Source organism: Haemorhous mexicanus, chromosome 5 (genome assembly GCF_027477595.1).
Source record: "Haemorhous mexicanus isolate bHaeMex1 chromosome 5, bHaeMex1.pri, whole genome shotgun sequence".
Taxonomy (NCBI): domain Eukaryota; kingdom Metazoa; phylum Chordata; class Aves; order Passeriformes; family Fringillidae; genus Haemorhous; species Haemorhous mexicanus.
The window spans coordinates 26,758,691-26,775,726 of NC_082345.1; the positions used below are offsets into that span (position 1 = coordinate 26,758,691).

At 40.7% G+C, this 17,036-nt stretch overlaps 1 protein-coding gene across 12 annotated transcripts in view; it reads left to right on the plus strand.

Annotated features, from left to right (window-relative positions):
- The window catches only part of TNRC6B (trinucleotide repeat containing adaptor 6B), a 132,846-nt gene extending 115,942 nt beyond the window's left edge, over nt 1-16,904 (plus strand). For all 12 annotated transcript variants that reach the window (XM_059846486.1, XM_059846491.1, XM_059846488.1 and 9 more), the window contains 4 exons: nt 550-774; nt 1,258-1,328; nt 2,630-2,769; nt 3,262-16,904. In XM_059846486.1, the coding sequence (XP_059702469.1) occupies nt 550-774; nt 1,258-1,328; nt 2,630-2,769; nt 3,262-3,652 (827 nt within the window). In that variant the 3' untranslated portion in view covers nt 3,653-16,904. The remainder of the gene's footprint in view (nt 1-549; nt 775-1,257; nt 1,329-2,629; nt 2,770-3,261) is intronic.
- The last annotated feature ends 132 nt before the right edge of the window (nt 16,905-17,036 follow it).

Sequence of the window (17,036 nt, forward strand, 5' to 3'; positions counted from 1 at the left end):
TGTGTCCAGCCATCACACAGCTAAGCAGCCTTCTCTATGCAGTACTGCTGTGTCAACATTGTGTGAGCTTTGCGACTCTCAAGAAAGCTTTGATCTTGTAGGGAGGACATCTTTGGAGGCAGCATTAGCTTAGTAGACCAGGAATGGTGAATACTCCTTTCAATGCTCTGCAGGTTTTTTTTTACGTGAAGAAGGTTCAGTTTCATTAAAGGTCGGTAGTGCCAAAACTTCTAAGAAAGTTTCAGATTAAATGTAGTGTGAACATAAAAGTTGTAGTTCATCTAACTAATGATGTGTAACATACTGCAAACAGCTACATTATCATAAAGGATCCTGTTATATTACTTTTTTTAAATCAGCATATGTAAAATAAGCAAATATTAACTTACATGTAGCATGGGGGTTTTTTGGTGTGATAAATTAACTGCTGTATGGTCCTGTGTTTTGTGCTTGTCTCCAATATAAATGCAGTCAAAAGACTTGGTGTGATAGGACAGGTACTTAATCTCACACGTTTCTCTAATATATGCAATTTCTTTAATCTTCCAGCAAAATTCAGTGATTACAAATCAACGTGGTCCCCAGATCCCATAGGACACAATCCCACTCATCTCTCCAACAAGATGTGGAAAAACCATATTTCCTCAAGGAACACTACAGGGCTGCCCCGCCCACCTCCTGGCCTGACCAACCCCAAACCATCATCTCCATGGAACAGCACAGCACCCCGATCGGTCAGGGGCTGGGGGGCACAGGACTCAAGGCTTGGCTCTGGTGAGAACAAACCAACTGGTAGCATCACTGTTCAGACCTGAGCAGTGTATGTTTTACAGCACCAGTGGTGTGGAGGAAGGAAAGTTGCAGTTGTCTGGTAATAAGAAAAAAGAGAGTTTCTTCTTGAAATGGAAATCTGCTGTCAGTAGTTGGGGCAGTGGGGGTGGAATCCTAGGTCCTGCTGCAGGGAATGAGTGAAGAAGGGCTGAGAGCTGCCAGAAGAGAATATTTGCTACAGAGGGCCTTTCAAGACTAGATCCTTGCTGTGTGAGAGAAACTCCTGAAAGATAAAATCTAGTAAAATTAATCTTGATGTGAACTGCGAGCAAAGGTGTAATTTTGTTTTCAGGACTGAAGATTAGACTTTCATGCTTTAACAGGGCTCGTAATGCTGATTTTTTTTTCTGAAAGACCTAACTGTCAAGAAAGATGGTTTTTCTTTGTATCAAATCTGTCTTGATTGCTCTGTCTTATAATTTGCAGCATCTACTTGGAGTGATGGTGGCTCAGTTCGTCCTAGCTACTGGCTGGTTCTTCACAATCTCACTCCACAGGTATTTTCTGTGGTTGTTTCTGGGGACTTGTTTGCTTTAGCAAGGATTTGTGAATTATTCAGTTGTTTCTTTTTGAATAAAATCTGACAAAATCAGATTTGTCAGCATATGTAACATATTTCTACTAAACTGAGCTGCAGTCTGAATGGTTTTTCTATTGTAATCTCTTCAGCTAATTTTAAGAAGCTAAGGTTTTGCAATGTGACTGTTAAAACATTTCTTTACTTAAGAGTTACAAAAAATAATTGAACAGAAAGATTTTTCTTAGAAGTGAAGGTGAATTTCATTACTATAATGTGAAATGGTTTATAGCTGTTCTTTGGGATGTTGTCAATAAGAAATTTGATGTAAGTGCCGGTTTTCACTTTACTGTTTCCATAGTGAAACCACAGAATTTTTCCAGCGCTCCTGCCAAAACCAGTCTAGTTAGGTTATTTCTGCAAGTATTCTCAAAGCTTGCTGCCATTCCAAATGAATTCTGTGAAGGTCTTGGTTTCAGCATTCCTAATTAGTATTCAAGGCCTAGGAACAGCTTATATGATTATCAGCAGCATCCTGAGGTCTAGACAGAGAGTCCCCTCTTCAGCCAGATAATTTACCCTGTTTCTACAGTCTGCAAGAAAGGGTTGATGTGAAAGGAAAAGCTGAGATCTCCAGCACATGACCCAAAATGGCGAGCTGTGCTCCTTCTGTAAAAAAGACTGTTTACCTTGATGTGAAGGAAGAAGTAGAGTGAGGAAAAAGCACAGTTCTAAGTCTGGCTTGTGTAAAATACTTCAATGCTGCTTTAGGAATTATTTAGTGGAAGAAGAATATATTTTGGAGTTGTTTAAGTTAGTAGGAAAGAGAAACAGATCATAACTGTTTCATTATGGATTCTCTCTTTATTGTGGATCAGTACACTGGAGAGAGAAGTGTAAAGGTTCAGATGGATTCGTAGACTCATAGAATGGTTAGGCTTGGAAGGAACTGTATGTTCATTTCAAGGTTCTCTGTTTTAACCTTGACCATACCACCACACAACTTCCTTTTCCCTCATTTGAAGATATATTATAAAATAGGGGGGAAAGAAGGAAGAAAGTAGCACTTCCTTATGTATTTGCACATACGGATCCCATTCGTATGTCCATGTCCCTGTGGCACACCAGAACTTCTGTCACCTTTGCTTTCTTCCCACTGCTTTCATCTGTTTTTCTTTCTGAGAGCCGCATATTTTTCAATTACTGTGACGAAGTCAGGATTAAAGTATGTTTGGAGAAATAATTACAAACATCCGTTTCATCCTGGCTGTTCTTCCTCAGATTGATGGGTCAACCTTGAGGACGATCTGCATGCAGCATGGCCCACTGCTGACATTCCATCTGAACCTGACCCAGGGCACCGCCCTCATCCGATATAACACCAAACAGGAGGCGGCCAAGGCCCAGACTGCACTGCACATGTAAGCAAGGTTTTGAGACAGAAATCTTTAAGGGTGTGGGATTGGTGGTGTAAGCCCCTAAAATTTCTGTATTTTACTAGTCTCCTGAATTCCTAAGCCTTTTAACCTGTTCTTCGTCCTTGTTTGAAAGGTGGTGTATGTGCATTTACCTATGTGGTATAGGCACTTTTATTGCTCTTGGTGGTAACGTTCAGAACCTCAGTTTAAATTTATTAAGATTTTGTTCAGGCACAACTGAATGTTGGGGCAAGGGGGTTGGGGAGTTTTTGTTTTGTTTTGTTTTTTCCCCATACAAAATGGAAGTTCTTTTCTTTTGGGTGAGCTTCACCGTCATAAACAGCTGAAGTTTTCCATGTCCACTCCATTGTAGCAATGTAGCTGATACCTCCCTTTTTTTGGTCACCTATTAGTGTTGTTCCTGTGCTGTCTGAATCCCTGGCCCTTACCTTTTGACTCTAACTAATTTTTTTTCTGTTGTACCTTGCCCTGTAGGTGTGTGTTGGGAAACACTACCATCCTGGCTGAGTTTGCTACAGATGAAGAGGTTAGTCGCTTTTTGGCACAAGCTCAGCCCCCTACACCTGCAGCAACTCCGAGTGCACCCGCAGCGGGCTGGCAATCCCTGGAGACAGGACAGAACCAGACAGATCCAGTTGGACCTGCTTTGAATCTCTTTGGTGGGTCAACAGGGCTTGGGCAGTGGAGCAGTGGTGGCGGCGGCGGCAGCAGTGGGGGTGATCTCACTGGCGCTTCATTGTGGGGGCCCCCAAACTATTCTTCAAGCTTGTGGGGGGTCCCAAGCGTAGAGGATCCACACCGAATGGGCAGCCCTGCTCCCTTACTACCTGGAGACCTTCTGGGAGGAGGGTCGGATTCAATCTGAACTTAGAACTTTCAACTCTGACCTCGTGACCTTTTTTGGAACAGCAGCAGCACTAACTTGACCTTTTTCGTTTTTTTCAACTTGCAATAAATACATTTATAAAAGGAAAAAAGAAAACGGAGAAAGAAAAAAAGGTGGGTCATTGACAGACTGTCTGAGCACATAGTTGCCTCCCTTATATAACTTCAGTTTTTTCGTTTGGAATATGAATCCAAAAAGAGAACATATCACTCTTGAAATACTTGAATCGTGAACGCCAACTTAGAAAGACAATGTGAAGCAAGTACACATACCATTTAAATTTAAACAGAAAAAATTAAAAAAATTAGTTTCTAGTTTTTCACTTTTTCATGTTATACGGAAGTTGTTGCTAAGAAACATATATACTGAAAAAATAGCTTTTTAACTTTGTTTGCACTGGGTGTGTTTCCGTCCTTAGGTCTACCATGTTGGGTTGGGGTTGGGGAGGGGTTCAAAAGAATAAGGGGGGGGGGAAGACTTGACGGAGCCTCACTTTAAAAACAAAAATAAAAACAAAAAAAAACCTAGAAAAAAAAATTTAAAAATTAAAAACCCACAAAAAAAAACAAAACAGAAAAAACAAACAAAACAAAAAAACCAACACTTTGTGATTGGCTGGTTGATAACTACCAGTGTGTTCTGGCACATGTAACTGCCCACGTGTGCTTGTTTCTGTGTGAGTGCGTGTGCACATGTTTGTGTGTGTGCATTTTTTTCTCTATATATATAATCTTGAAACGCTGCATTGCTGATGGTCTACGGGCTGGCTGGCCATCTGCATGTCTTGATTCTGAAAGCAAGACAGACATGGTGGAGTCCTTGTGGCTGAAGCGGAATCCAGTTGGGCTGGATTAAAATTTGTCAGTAGGTTTTTTTAAATTTGTTTTAGCAGGGTGCTAGCTCAAATCTGCAGATCATAAAGAGTGGATAATTGCTTCCTAGCCCTTGTTCTAACCCTGTGGTAGAGCAGAACACTGCCATATCCAGAGGATTTGATGAGAGGGGAAACAATGTTGTCATTTGAGTAACAGTATCTTTATTTATGTCTGCATGTGGGGTTTTTGTACTGAATGAACCCTAGAGTGTTTGTTATATAATGCAAGCCATTTATTTCTTCCAACAAGGGGAAAAGAGGAGGAAATAAGACATTGCCATTTTTTGTGCAGATAGACAAATGTTCTTTTTCAGTCTCTTGCAAGCTTCAGTACCTTTAATAAAGAGTGTTTCTTTTCTCCCCTAAACTTAAATAAGCACCTGTACTCATTCTGGAGAAATCCATCAAAAGCTTGAAAATCCAGCCCAACCAAATTAGCCTTTTAGTTGATTTACTGCTTCTGTTAAAACTGACAAAAAACTAAATGGTGTCAGCAAAGTGCCGGCCAGCCTGCCTCATCTCCTGAAAGCACATGCAGCTAACTCCTTCCTGCGTCCTTCATGGTGAGCGTTACCTGTGCCAGGCCTTGGTGTCATTACAGCACCAGACCATCACTGACAGAAACGTTTACTTACGAATGTTCTTAAACCAGTGTGTACTTCAAAGGTTTCCTTTTGTTTCTCTGTGTTGTGTTTTTTTCCTGTGTACGTGGTTTTGCTTAGGGAGGTATATAACTAGCAAAGACTTTTTTTTTTAAAGAAGTATTGCACCTTTTTGTTTTTTGTTTTTACTTTTTTTCTGTACTGTTGCTTTTTAATTTCTGTATTTAAGGAAAGGTTTGGGGTTTTTTTAGCATCAGTGTAGTAATACTCTGGGCAGGATAGGGGTGACCTATAATCCACAGTGATAGCCAGTGTGTGCGTGCATGTGTGCGCTGGGAACAAAACTTTTAAGACCTGTTGTTGTGAGAAGAGTTGTACTAGACTTGAAGGAACATCCCTTGACACAAAGCAGGAAGCTTTTTGTGGGGTGGGGCCGGGGGAAGAGGGAAGAGAGATGCCGGTACTTTTCCCATAAGTGCTAGGACTTCCATGCAGCATTGTCCAGCTGTTACACTGTCTAACAAAGTGCTGACCTTCTGTACCAGCACATACCTGTCCATTCCAGCCCTCAGGAGGAGTAGTGCTTTATCACCTGGTGGAGGGGGGCAGATAGGGGAGTCTGTTTCTTCAACTTTTTCATTGAAGGATATGACCATGTCTAATGCATTTAACTCGTGGGTTTGGTGGGCAGAAGCAAAAACAGATGCAAGTCATGGGTGGGGGGGGGGAGGTTGGTGCGTGTGTGTGTGTGTGTATGTATGTGTGTGTGTGTGTATGCCTGTGTGCTGGGGGTGGGAGGGAAGGGCTAGGGAATTAAATGGCTGTTTAATTTAATTTGCCCTTTCTATGTAAGCCCCAATGTCACAAGGAAGACTGAGGGAAATGCTGCATATACACATGCCTGTAGATTTGTATGCAAAGCGTTATGTGGTAAAAAAGTATGAGTAGGTTTGTATTTGTTTAGTGAACTGGAGTATGCAGCATACTCTGGCCCCTTTGGAAAATACTTTCCTATCATGTCTCCTCCACCTGTCCCACCATGCACAAAGAAACAAAGTGCTCTCTTTCAGCTCCTGCTAGCTGGCTAGTAACCCTCGTGTTCAGGCATCTGTACAGCTTTGTTTCTGCTCAAAGACCAAGCACGCTCGGACACGCAGAGCAGGTTCTTAAAAGTCCTGTGCCAGCAGTACTTCCTAGTGAAGCACCTTTGGCCTGAGCAAGCCAGTATCTGTTCTGTCACATGATTTGCTATACATGCTGGTTCATTGCTGTGTTCCACCCTCACTTCTCTCTCCCAACCTGCCCTAAGGTCCCTTTTCCTGCACTTTGGGCTAGTTGACTTCATTGCGATACTACGGTGAAAGCCGGGTGCTAGAGCCCCTCTTGTTTACAAGACATAATGAGGGATTTGAAATATTTAAAAAGAAAAGCTAAATTGTTCTTCCATTGTAAGCTTAAAGGGAAAAAAATTAAAACGTACAAAAAAAAAAAAGACCAAAAAGTGCATATATATATTTTAGATGAAGACTAACTCTGGGAGCATTTAACAGTGTTTTTGTTTTTATTTTAACATTTTATTTTCCTGCTTTAAATTTGCAAGCATTCTCAGGAATTCTAGGGTAGGAAGCCAGTTTTTTGAAGATGGTTTATTTAACCTTATCCTAGATAGATGGCTGTTTCTTGTTGATAAACTTTTACAAGTTCCTGAATCTTCAAAATGTTTGAAAGTTTTTACTTTAAAATAAAAATGCTAAAAAAAAAATAAAAAGAAAAAGAAAAAAAGAAAAAATCTCCAAATGTTACTGTCAAGCGAGGGATCAAGAATTTTAAAGACTTTCTAAATTTAAATACATTAAGAAAGCTTCTCAATATCAGCAACAGGAATTAACAGGAATTCATTGCAATCTTAAACAATTTGTGGGAGAAGGGTTATCATTTATTGTGCGTTGTTACTCATGCAGACGTGTGCAGTTGCATGGAGAAGAGAAGTGTGTGAATGGAAACCTACTATTCCCTCTCAATTGAAACTAAATAAAAATATTCTTCCAAGCACCTTTTTGAAGCAGAGTGAAAGTATAAACCTTATTAAAATGCAGTAGAGTTTAACTGAAAGAATCCTTGGTTAGGACGACTAGCAGGAAATACACGATGGTGCTTCTTTGAACCACTTCTGAGCAGTGCTAAAGAAAGCCAGTGCTGACAGAATACTCAGTAATGAAGTCGTTTTAGTAACCTGCCTTTTTCAGTACAGAAAAAAAAAAGAATATGGAAAAACTCCATGGAAATGTACATTGGAAATCAACTTCCCTGTTTTCAGCTACTTGGTCAGTTTAATTCCCCACTTGGAGATTTGCTGCTTGCTTTTCTTCATCCACCCCACCTCCCAGTCTTTCCGTTTCATTTTATATGAGGGAAATAGCTGTTAATCTCCTCTGTTCACCCTGTTGCTGCTGGCTGTCAGGGCTTACAGTCTTGAACTTAAAAGTTCAGTGTTGGGATGGCCAACTTCTGCCTCCCAGCTCTAGGGGTCAGGGGCTTACTCGGCCTGAAACGGCTCGGCTCAAACCACAAAAACCGCGCTAGTGCCTTGTTACATGCACCCACATGCCCTACAGTAGGGGAGGGGAGGGAAGGCGAGGCAAAGTGAGGCAGTGTAGCCACTTCATGGAAATAGATGTGCCCATTCTTAAGGGAAGAAGAGCATGCCCGCGTGAGCAAGTCGTGCAATGAGTTACTTAATAGTAGTTAAGTTGTTGTTGTTGTTGTTGTTATTATTAATAAAAGAAATCAGATGCCAAATTCTGTCTTTCTCATAGCAGCTGCCCAGTGTTTTCATGTTGTGCTGCGTGTGCATGTGAGTCTATTGAAAATAATGCATCAGTAGTAATAATAATGTGCTTTAAAAATCCTGTCGTGGGCCAGTAGAAGGAGGCTTTACTTAGGAAGTTTAGGATTCTATTATATTTTATTTTATTGGGTTTTTTTTAGTGAGAGAATTTGAGTGCTTTGCCAGAAGCTGTGTTTTATCAAATCAGCAGTGTCCTAAAAGAGAGGAAAAAACCATAGCAATTAGTCAAAAAAGCTGACAGACTTGACATTCACTTGAAAGTGGATTGTGACTGACTGCTGAAGGGTTGACAGTCATAAGTTTCAGCAGTCTGCTGGGTCCAAACCTATTGTAGTACAACAGTCTGCTCCTCGTTTCCTGAATGTGCATCCTGTAAGTGTTAGTGACTGTCTCCTCAGTGACAGTTTCCCTACATTGTCAAAGTTACATTAATCTATATTCCAGCTACAGTTGACCGATCTGTGGGGCTTAGTCACAGCCCTCCCAACCATTGCAAGGGGCATCTGAGAATTGTGCTAACCAGACTCAGCTGCTGGGGACACCCATTGCTTAATGTTGTAAACATTCTGCTACCATTTGAGCTCCTAACAGTGAAAAGTCAGCAGGAATTGATGGTAGGGTATTTCTGGGCTCTTACAAAACTGTTCCCAGGAGGGAGTCATTGGCAGCATCTTTAGGCATGTTGGCAAGGTAGGGAGAAGAGGCTGGGGAAAGCACAGATTGGATTAGACTAAGGGCATCTCTTTCCAGATAAAAATCCTTGCTTACCCTACCTTGCAGTGTCTATCAAGCTGAGAGCTTTTAATCTGTTTGATAATTCTTTGCTCTATTTGAGGATTTTGTCTTTGCAGTGACAAGAGTCTAGCAAGCAAAGCTGTGGTACAGCTCAGAAGCCTGTGTTTAGACTTCTGACATTTGCTTTGGAATACTTGCCATCTTTTCCCAGTGTTTTTATGTTTCTACCTGGACACTTGCCTAGCAGTCTTGAGAGCAGGGTTTTTATTGGTTTGGGGTTTTTTTTTTATAATCACAGGGTGTCAGGTTTTTCTTATGTATTTTTTTTAATTGTACTTCACATTAAGTGGCTTTTGTAATGAGTAAGAATGTTAAGCCAAGTATGTTTTTACCTCTGCAATATAAACAGGTTGTTTTCAAAAAACTTGGTGGGATAACCACCTCAAAGATTAAGTAACAATTTAAAATTTATATTAAGTTGACCTCTTTTTTTTCCATGAAATTTCTAAGCATTTATTCCTTAGAACTTTTGCCCTATTTTTTTCTTCTTAAAAATGCTGCCACATCTTCCACTGTGTCCTAATAGTTCATCCAAATAGTACTGTAGTTTTTTGGGGGGGAAATTTTGGTTACATTGTGTTTTTTGCTTCATAATTAAGATGTCGCTCTTAAGTTCCTTATTTTGTTTGTGCATATTGTTTGCCTATTGACTTTTAAGAGGAGCACTGTTTGTATATCTGAGGTACCCAAATTTGAAAAGCCTGGTCAATGAAATGAGCTGGATCAGGGTTAACATAGCAGATGAGGACCTGTTGTGTTTCCAGTGTGTGTTGCATATAATGCCTTCACTGTAAATCATGTGACCTTAGTATCTAGGTTCTCAAATGGATTGAAATGCAGGTTTTGTGGAGGCTGGTTAACATCTCAGGGTAATAGTCCTGATTGAGTAGAAGGTAGGGGTTTTTTTTCTAAAGATGTAAAGTTCCCTTAACAGAAGCAGCTTTCTTAATTGTAAATATGTGTGCATGCTTTATGGGCAGGAAAGTAATACCAAGACAACTACGTTGAAATTAATTTTAAGAGAAAAAAAAAATGCTGTTGACATGCAGCTTTGGTCCTGAACCTGAAGCAACATACACAGAATCCGTTGGTTTGTCTAAATGGATTTTGCACACAATATAATTTCAGGTCTATTGTTTTTGCCAGTGCTTTGCAGTTTTAGGAACTGATACTGTTAGATCATATGGTCATCCCAATGTGATCAAAATACAGATATCTAAAACCCAAACTTTCTTCCCCTTTATCTCCAGTACTAGGCTTCCACCTGTGGCAGAAGGATGGTAACAGTAATGGGGAGCAATATGTGAAGGTTCCCAGTGTAGACAGAGTTGGTACTCCCTGTTGTCCTGGATTTACATCCAAACCTAAACCACAAAGCAGCTGTTAGGCTGTAGTAGACCTGTTGATTGGACTAAGTGACAGGAGCCAAACTGGAGATCTTTAGCAGCCGTGCCTAGTCCATGTCCTTCACAACGTTCTGCAGAAGCGTCCCATCACTGTAAATACCAGTGTTGCTGAATTTTACCAAAGTTCCCTTGCAGTAGATAATAGGAAACAGGTCCATTTTGTAGTGGCTCATCAAACAGAGCTTTGCCTACAGTAGACTTTAAGGGTCTGTCTACATTTCTGTCAAAATTGAGTCAGGATCCTGTTTAAAATTATAGCACTCTATTTTGTGGTGTTACGTGACCTTAAACTTTGTGGTGTAGTAATTGTAGCTTCTGATCCTTGTATGAAAAGTGATTTAAGGTTTCATCTGTGCTACAAAAAGCACCATAGCTCCTGGTGGGTTGGAGCCTACTTTTAAAACTTGTCAGGCCACAGTAGATGCAGTTTCATCTGTAGCGCGCAGCAAACAACATCTGTTTGCATTAACAGTTTGCCTGCGCGTTGCTTTTCATCGAGCTATGCAGGAAAGCTTTTCTCTAGAAGTCTCCCAGAGTCCTAGCAAGCTTCTAGCAAATCAAGTGCCCTCTGCAAAAGAGCCATTTTTGCCCTGTTTGTGTGATAGTTGGGACTGGTGACATTCAGCAGTGTTAGGGTTCCTGTAAACTTTGTAGTGAGAAAGGGAGTTTTTTGACTTGGTTTTGACAGCCTCTCTGTAAAGTAATACAGAGCACTCCAGGGAAAAAGAACAAAAAAAGGGAAGAATGCATGGTGCCAGCCAGCGTTAAGTATTGAAGTATTTTAGCAGCAAATATTCTTGACTGTGGTGGGCAGAGGGGAAGAGACTGGAGTGCGCAGTAGAAGGAGGCCGTGTTCGGCAAGCAACGTTTCCTTGAGCGCTGAATGCCTCTTCTTGGCTGTTAATGTGTGTTGTTACCTTTGCAGCTCTAACTTCCTCATTTTTTTATGTTTGTTTTTATTAATTGAGACAAGGTGGAAGCTCCTCCTGTTTCAGATGAAACACAACCAACCATAAGTGATCATTTTCTTCATCAGTTTCTGTTGAGGTTGCACAGCTTTTTAGGATAGCTATTTTAGTGACATGGTTATGATATTATGTGCTTTCTTTCCCTTCCCTCTCCCTGCCAGATCTGGCTTACACTTTCTATACAAGGCGCTGTGTGGGTTTTTTTGTTTTGTTTTGGGGACATGTGGAAAAGAAGCAAAACGAAGTGAAAATGCAAGCCAAGGTAGAACAGCCTTACTTTAGGGGGTAGCCTTACAACAGAGCTTTATAGTGAGTGTGCTGTATTCCAAAATATGTAAGCCAAAAACAAACAAAAAAAAGCATTCATTTATGCAAAAAAAAATTAAAAGAGGTGTTTAAAGACTTCTTTAATATGTACCTTCTAAAGGTGGAGTAAGGTCTCACCAAGTGATATGTTGTTGTGATACTTCTTGCTGGGTCAGTAGGAATGGGTCGGGGTATAAGCGCTTAACGTTTCCTCCTATGTTTTTACAAGCAGTAAGTTAAATGTGGTGTTTATGAATGTGCCTTTGTGAGTATAGTGACTGTCTAATTGAGGAGACCACTTGGGCTGGAGGGGAGACAAGGGTCAATTTATTCTTTCAAGAGGTCAGACATTGAGATTGCAGCCCACTGGTCCCTTTTGACAAGCAGCATCATTGGCTGGTCTCTACACTGCACAATACGTATTCATATGTGGTAGAGATTTGGGGGGGGGGGGGGTGCAAAGGGATGTCATGTGATGCACACAGAAGCTGTTGATAGTTTTAGGCTAGTCTGCGTTGCAGGTTGAGTTTGTATATGTATTATGTGGCTTCTCTTTATGTTTGTGTGCATGTGTGTGAGTGCGTGTGGCTTTGGTTTTTTGTAAGCACTGGAGAATTTGAACACAGTGATGTTTGAGACAAATTTATATATGTAGAGAAGATGATGTTTTGTAGCTTCTGTTAAATAGTGGGTGCAGGCACACTTTTACCCTCTCTGCCCGTGTCCTGATAAGCAAAACAGGAAATTTTTTTTCAACCCTTCAACTTCCAGCACACTTAACGTTGCCATTTAAATGAACAGGGTATTACACAAGAAGAAAAACAAAAGTTTTTGAAATGGTAAGGTAGAAGTGTTTAAAAGGAAAAAAATCTGAAGTAATTTTTTGTTTATTCAAAGCTGTTTGTAGCTAAACATGGGAATCTGCAGTGTCTCCTTCCATTTGTTTTTTTTTTCCCCTAATAATTCACCTCTTCGTCCCACCCAAAACATGAGGTGTACAAGATCAAGAGCTGTTGTTGTAGCGCTTTGTAATTCCCACCCTGAAAAGAAACTCCAGTGGGATCCCTCAGCTCTATTCAGGAAGACAAAGAGAGGAGAGACTCTGCAGTTTTCTTTGCTTCGCTCTCATTCCTCTCTAATGGCCTTGAAATGTATTATTATGCAAATGTGAATTTTGATACTGAACTTAAGAAGAGGTTGTTTGTTCTTTTTTCAAAAAAAAAAAAAAGGTCCCATATGTGGTCAGCATTGCTTCTTTATTTTGTAAGTGAATTGTAAACTATGCATTCTACAAAGGGGGTGCAGGGGACAAAGATACTTTGCTAAACTGTTCAGGAGTTTCTGTGTCCATGGCATACCCATTATAGTTTGGGGAAGTGGGGAAGTGATAACTTTGAATTAAGAAGGAATTGATAACAGCCTTTCTTTTGTCAGAAGCTGGCCAATTGATAACTGGGCAGAGATTTGAGTAACCAATGTTGGCTACAAAACAAAATCAGCTCTCAGCCTTGCACAGGGTGAGTTCAGCCACACAGTGTTAACCCAGGGCCTAAAGGGTGAATGGGACACCAGGTCTACCTGGGGAATATCTACCACCTCCTGTGCTCTGGCCCTCGTTAAGCTCAGGAAACCCACTGCCACAGGCACTGGGTTTTTTTGATTTACTACTCGTTTTCCATTTCAGCAGTCCTTGTGCTCTTCCAGGAGAATTGGAATATGGCTAGTCCTTGATATCCACGCTTCCTTATCCCTAACATTTTCTTGGCTGCTGTTTCTGGTATTCTTCATGCAGTGACAGAGCAGCTGTGGGCAGGATGGTGGAGACAGTGCTTTCTTTCTAGTGCTGATCAAAGCCCAGCTATGAGGACTGTGTATTTTCAATGTCAGCAGCTACTGGTGTTTTGTTGTCTGGTGTTGCTGCCAGTGACTTAGCGCTAATGGTGACAGTATCTGACATTTTAGGGCAAGTAGACTGATATGTATACCAGGTCCCCTCTATTTAAAAGGAACTATCCTATTTTTATTATAAGGTGGTATCATAATGATCATTAGAAAAGATTTACTTCCTCACATCTCTGAAATGTAATCATTGTGAATTATGTGCATTCCTTGAGGCTTGCTGAGCTTCCAGGAAGAGTCTCCTCAGAAAAAAAAAAGTAGATCTCACTGCTCTCTCCATCATTATAATAGGGACCTTTTGACTTGACTTTTTCCTTTGTCCATGGTGAACCATGGTACTGGCATTATCTTAGGTGTAATATCATAAACTGAGATATTATCCTGCCTGTATTCAGTGTTTTCATGCAGCAATTTTATTTTTGTTGACATTCACAGTACTGTAATAGGTAATAGACTTGATGATCACTCTCGCATCTGTGCCTGCCTTGCAGATGTGATCTTATCAGGGTTCCACTCTGTCAGAATGCCTTTTAAAAAAACAAAACAAAAAAAATCAGAAGCTTAGACTCATTCATAAAAATACCTCGTGGTACATTTTCCCTTCTGATGTAACCTTTTAAATCTTAGTTTTTCCTTCTAATCTTGATGGGCTTTTATTTCCATCTGTTATCTCCTTTGTAAAAAGATATTTGAACTAGTGGTTTGGAGCACAGGTTTGGGAAGCCTGAAACTCCTGAATTTTAACATTGGCCATTACTCTTCCCTTGCCTTGGGCAAGTCATTTAACTACTTTGCCTTTGTTTTTTCATCTGTAAAGCGGGGTTGTTAATAATACTTACCTACCTCACAGGGGTTTTGTGAGGATCAACTTGTAATGTTTGTTAAGTGCTTTAAAGAAAAAAGCATGATAGAAGTATTATGAGATTTTCACAGCAAGATCACTAGTTCTTTTTACATTCTTTGCTTGCGTGGAGGGGGAGATAACCTTTTTGATTTTCTTAAATTATTCAATCCATTAGACACTCAGATCCTAAATGATAGAAGTTGATAGAGATTCAGTTACTCGTACTCTTCAGTCTTTATGCCTGTTTCCATCTTCTCTTCTTTATATAGTTATGCCAGTGTTGCTACAGGTCACATGTCTCCAGTACTTTTAGGTAAGCTTCAACATGGAATCAGCAAGCTCAAAGTACTTCATTCACCAGACCACCAAATCAGAAAAAGTTAGTGTACTTCTCTCTGCCATTAAATGGCAGTTTTGGTAATGTCATCTTTCAAGTAGACACATCTTTTCCTGCCATCAGGAAGGGGAGGTGGTGGTGCGTAGTTCCAGAGAGGGGACTGTAAGATGAAGAACCTGGCCACTTTATGCTGCTGCTCCAGGGATGAAGGGCAGAGTAGCTTCCTTTGTCCTTCCCTGAGTTAATTTCAGTGTGCTACCAGTCACACTTCAAATGCAGTGTCTCTTCTTGTTGTCCACAACATACAGAAGCCATCACCTGCCAACAGAACGTAGGAACAGAGAGAATGATTCTAGATGCTGCTTGTGTATATGCCTTACAACTCTCCCAAAATGTCTCTGGGAGGGTGGTGGGGGATGAGGTCTTCATTGGGTAAATCCCACAGCTGTCAGGGAACCTCTGCTACTTTCTCCCCTCTTAATCACTTGGTCCCTGTTTCTTCTTTCTTGGATGTGCGTCTCAGGGATGTGCATATGAGCCCATGCCTCTTAGAATTTGGCGTTTGAAATATCAAGAACATGGTTTCTGTACCTGAAACCCTTCTGTCTGACACTCCCTGGTCCTCTCTGTCCTGCGTTGCTCCCCGTGGCCTTAGGAACATCTCTCCACTGTTGCCCTACGCCACCCTCTCCATCTCTGCCAGTAATCAAGGTGAAGTGTGTACAGTGATTCTGCAGAGAAAGAAGCTGAAGTGATGCAAGTGCACCTGTGGCATTTACACACAGAGGTATCATGGTTTTCTGCCACATCTGCTCTAAAGCCTGCAGAACATCTGATGCCTAGTGCTTTTTCTTTCTCATCTAAAAAGCAGAACAAACAGCAGTATAAATCTGATGATGGTAATTCTGCAATGTTTACTTTGAACTAAATGCTAAGTATTGTCCTCAAAGAACCAAAAAAACACCCACCTTCTAACAAAAATAACCAAATGTAATCTTCCTGGGTGCGGAAGAGGAAAGGGGAGGAGGAAAAGCAGACAGGGGAGCGTTCTGATCTATTTTCATCTCCACTGCTCGGCTGGAGGTGTGAAATGCTGCTTGGAGTTCCACAAACATAAGGGATTATGTTTACAAAGGTAAATGCCTTCTACCTGTTCAGGAAACTGGCTACTGGTGGGCATCGGGAGTTTGGCACGTTTCTCTTCTTTGCAAACAAGTAATAGGAGAAGGGTGTGTCTGGAAGAGGAATGGAGAAACAGATTCATTTCATCTAGTCTTGGTAAAATAATGCCCCCTTTTTCTCTCCTTACAGAATGGAGGGATGAGGTGGCTGAATAGAAAATCAATGATGTCCAAAATGGCTGGATTAGAAAAGGCAGCTTTTCTACTTTGCACATAAATAGGTAACAGGAAGGTACAGCTAAAGTCCTCTTGCCTGAAACACTGTCCCCCAGAAGCAGACGTTGTAATAATAAAAATAGTGGCTGTGTGTATATTGATGCTATTTGCAAGTTACCTGTAAGTGTTTATTTTTTTTCTTATACTTGAAATGGCTTCCTTTACTAAACCCTTACCGTAGTTCTGGTTTCTCCCCTCTTTCTATAGTGGGCAGTAAGGAAAATTACAGGACAAATGGGGAGAATGTAGAGGAGATGACGCAATGTCTTGCTTATCCAGGTTTCATCTTAATTTCCATCCCATGTTCTCAGAAATGTTTGAACTTCCTAAGGGTTTTCCATGGACACAGAAACTCAGCACTTTAGAAGGTGCTCTTGTAAGGCTGGCTGCCCCCTTTTCCTCCTTTTCTATATTTTTATTTTACTTTTAGTATAGTGGTACTTAAGATCACTGGTTCACTTAAAAAGAAGAAAAAAAACCAATAAAATGTTTAAACTCTACTAATGTACAAATAAGCTGAAATGTTGCATTTTATGTGTATTTTTGCCATAGCAGGTACTGTATTTCTCATGCTGGATTTAGAAAAAAAAAAAAAAAGAAAAAAAAAGAAAAAAACAAACAAAAGGGTGACGTTTTATTGGAGTGTGACAAGTTAAGAGTAATAAAGAATTAAGTCGTCGTCATTTCATTGAAACTGAGAGATGGTGTAATACTTATATATAAGTTTTCTGAAGGTTTTTTTTGGGCTTTTAAACAGCTTTTTTGGTTTTTTGTTTTCGGTTTTTTTTCTTTTTTTTGGTTTGTTTTTTTTGTTTGTTTGTTTGTTTCTTTTGAAAGATATGATTGTATTATGTGCAACTCAGTTGCTTACAATATAACTACAAACTATTTTTGGGTTCCTGGAAAAAAAGAAAAAAAAATACTAATAAATGTGTTTGGCTGCTAAGCATTTAAATCTCGTGTTTTGTGCACGTTTTGTGTCCCGCGGCCGTGTCGGGCTCCCTGCGGCCGCGTTGGCCTCCGGGCACGGGGGGGCGCCGGGCCCGCCGCGGGCGCGGGGCGGGGCGGGGCGGGCGCGCTGAGGCCG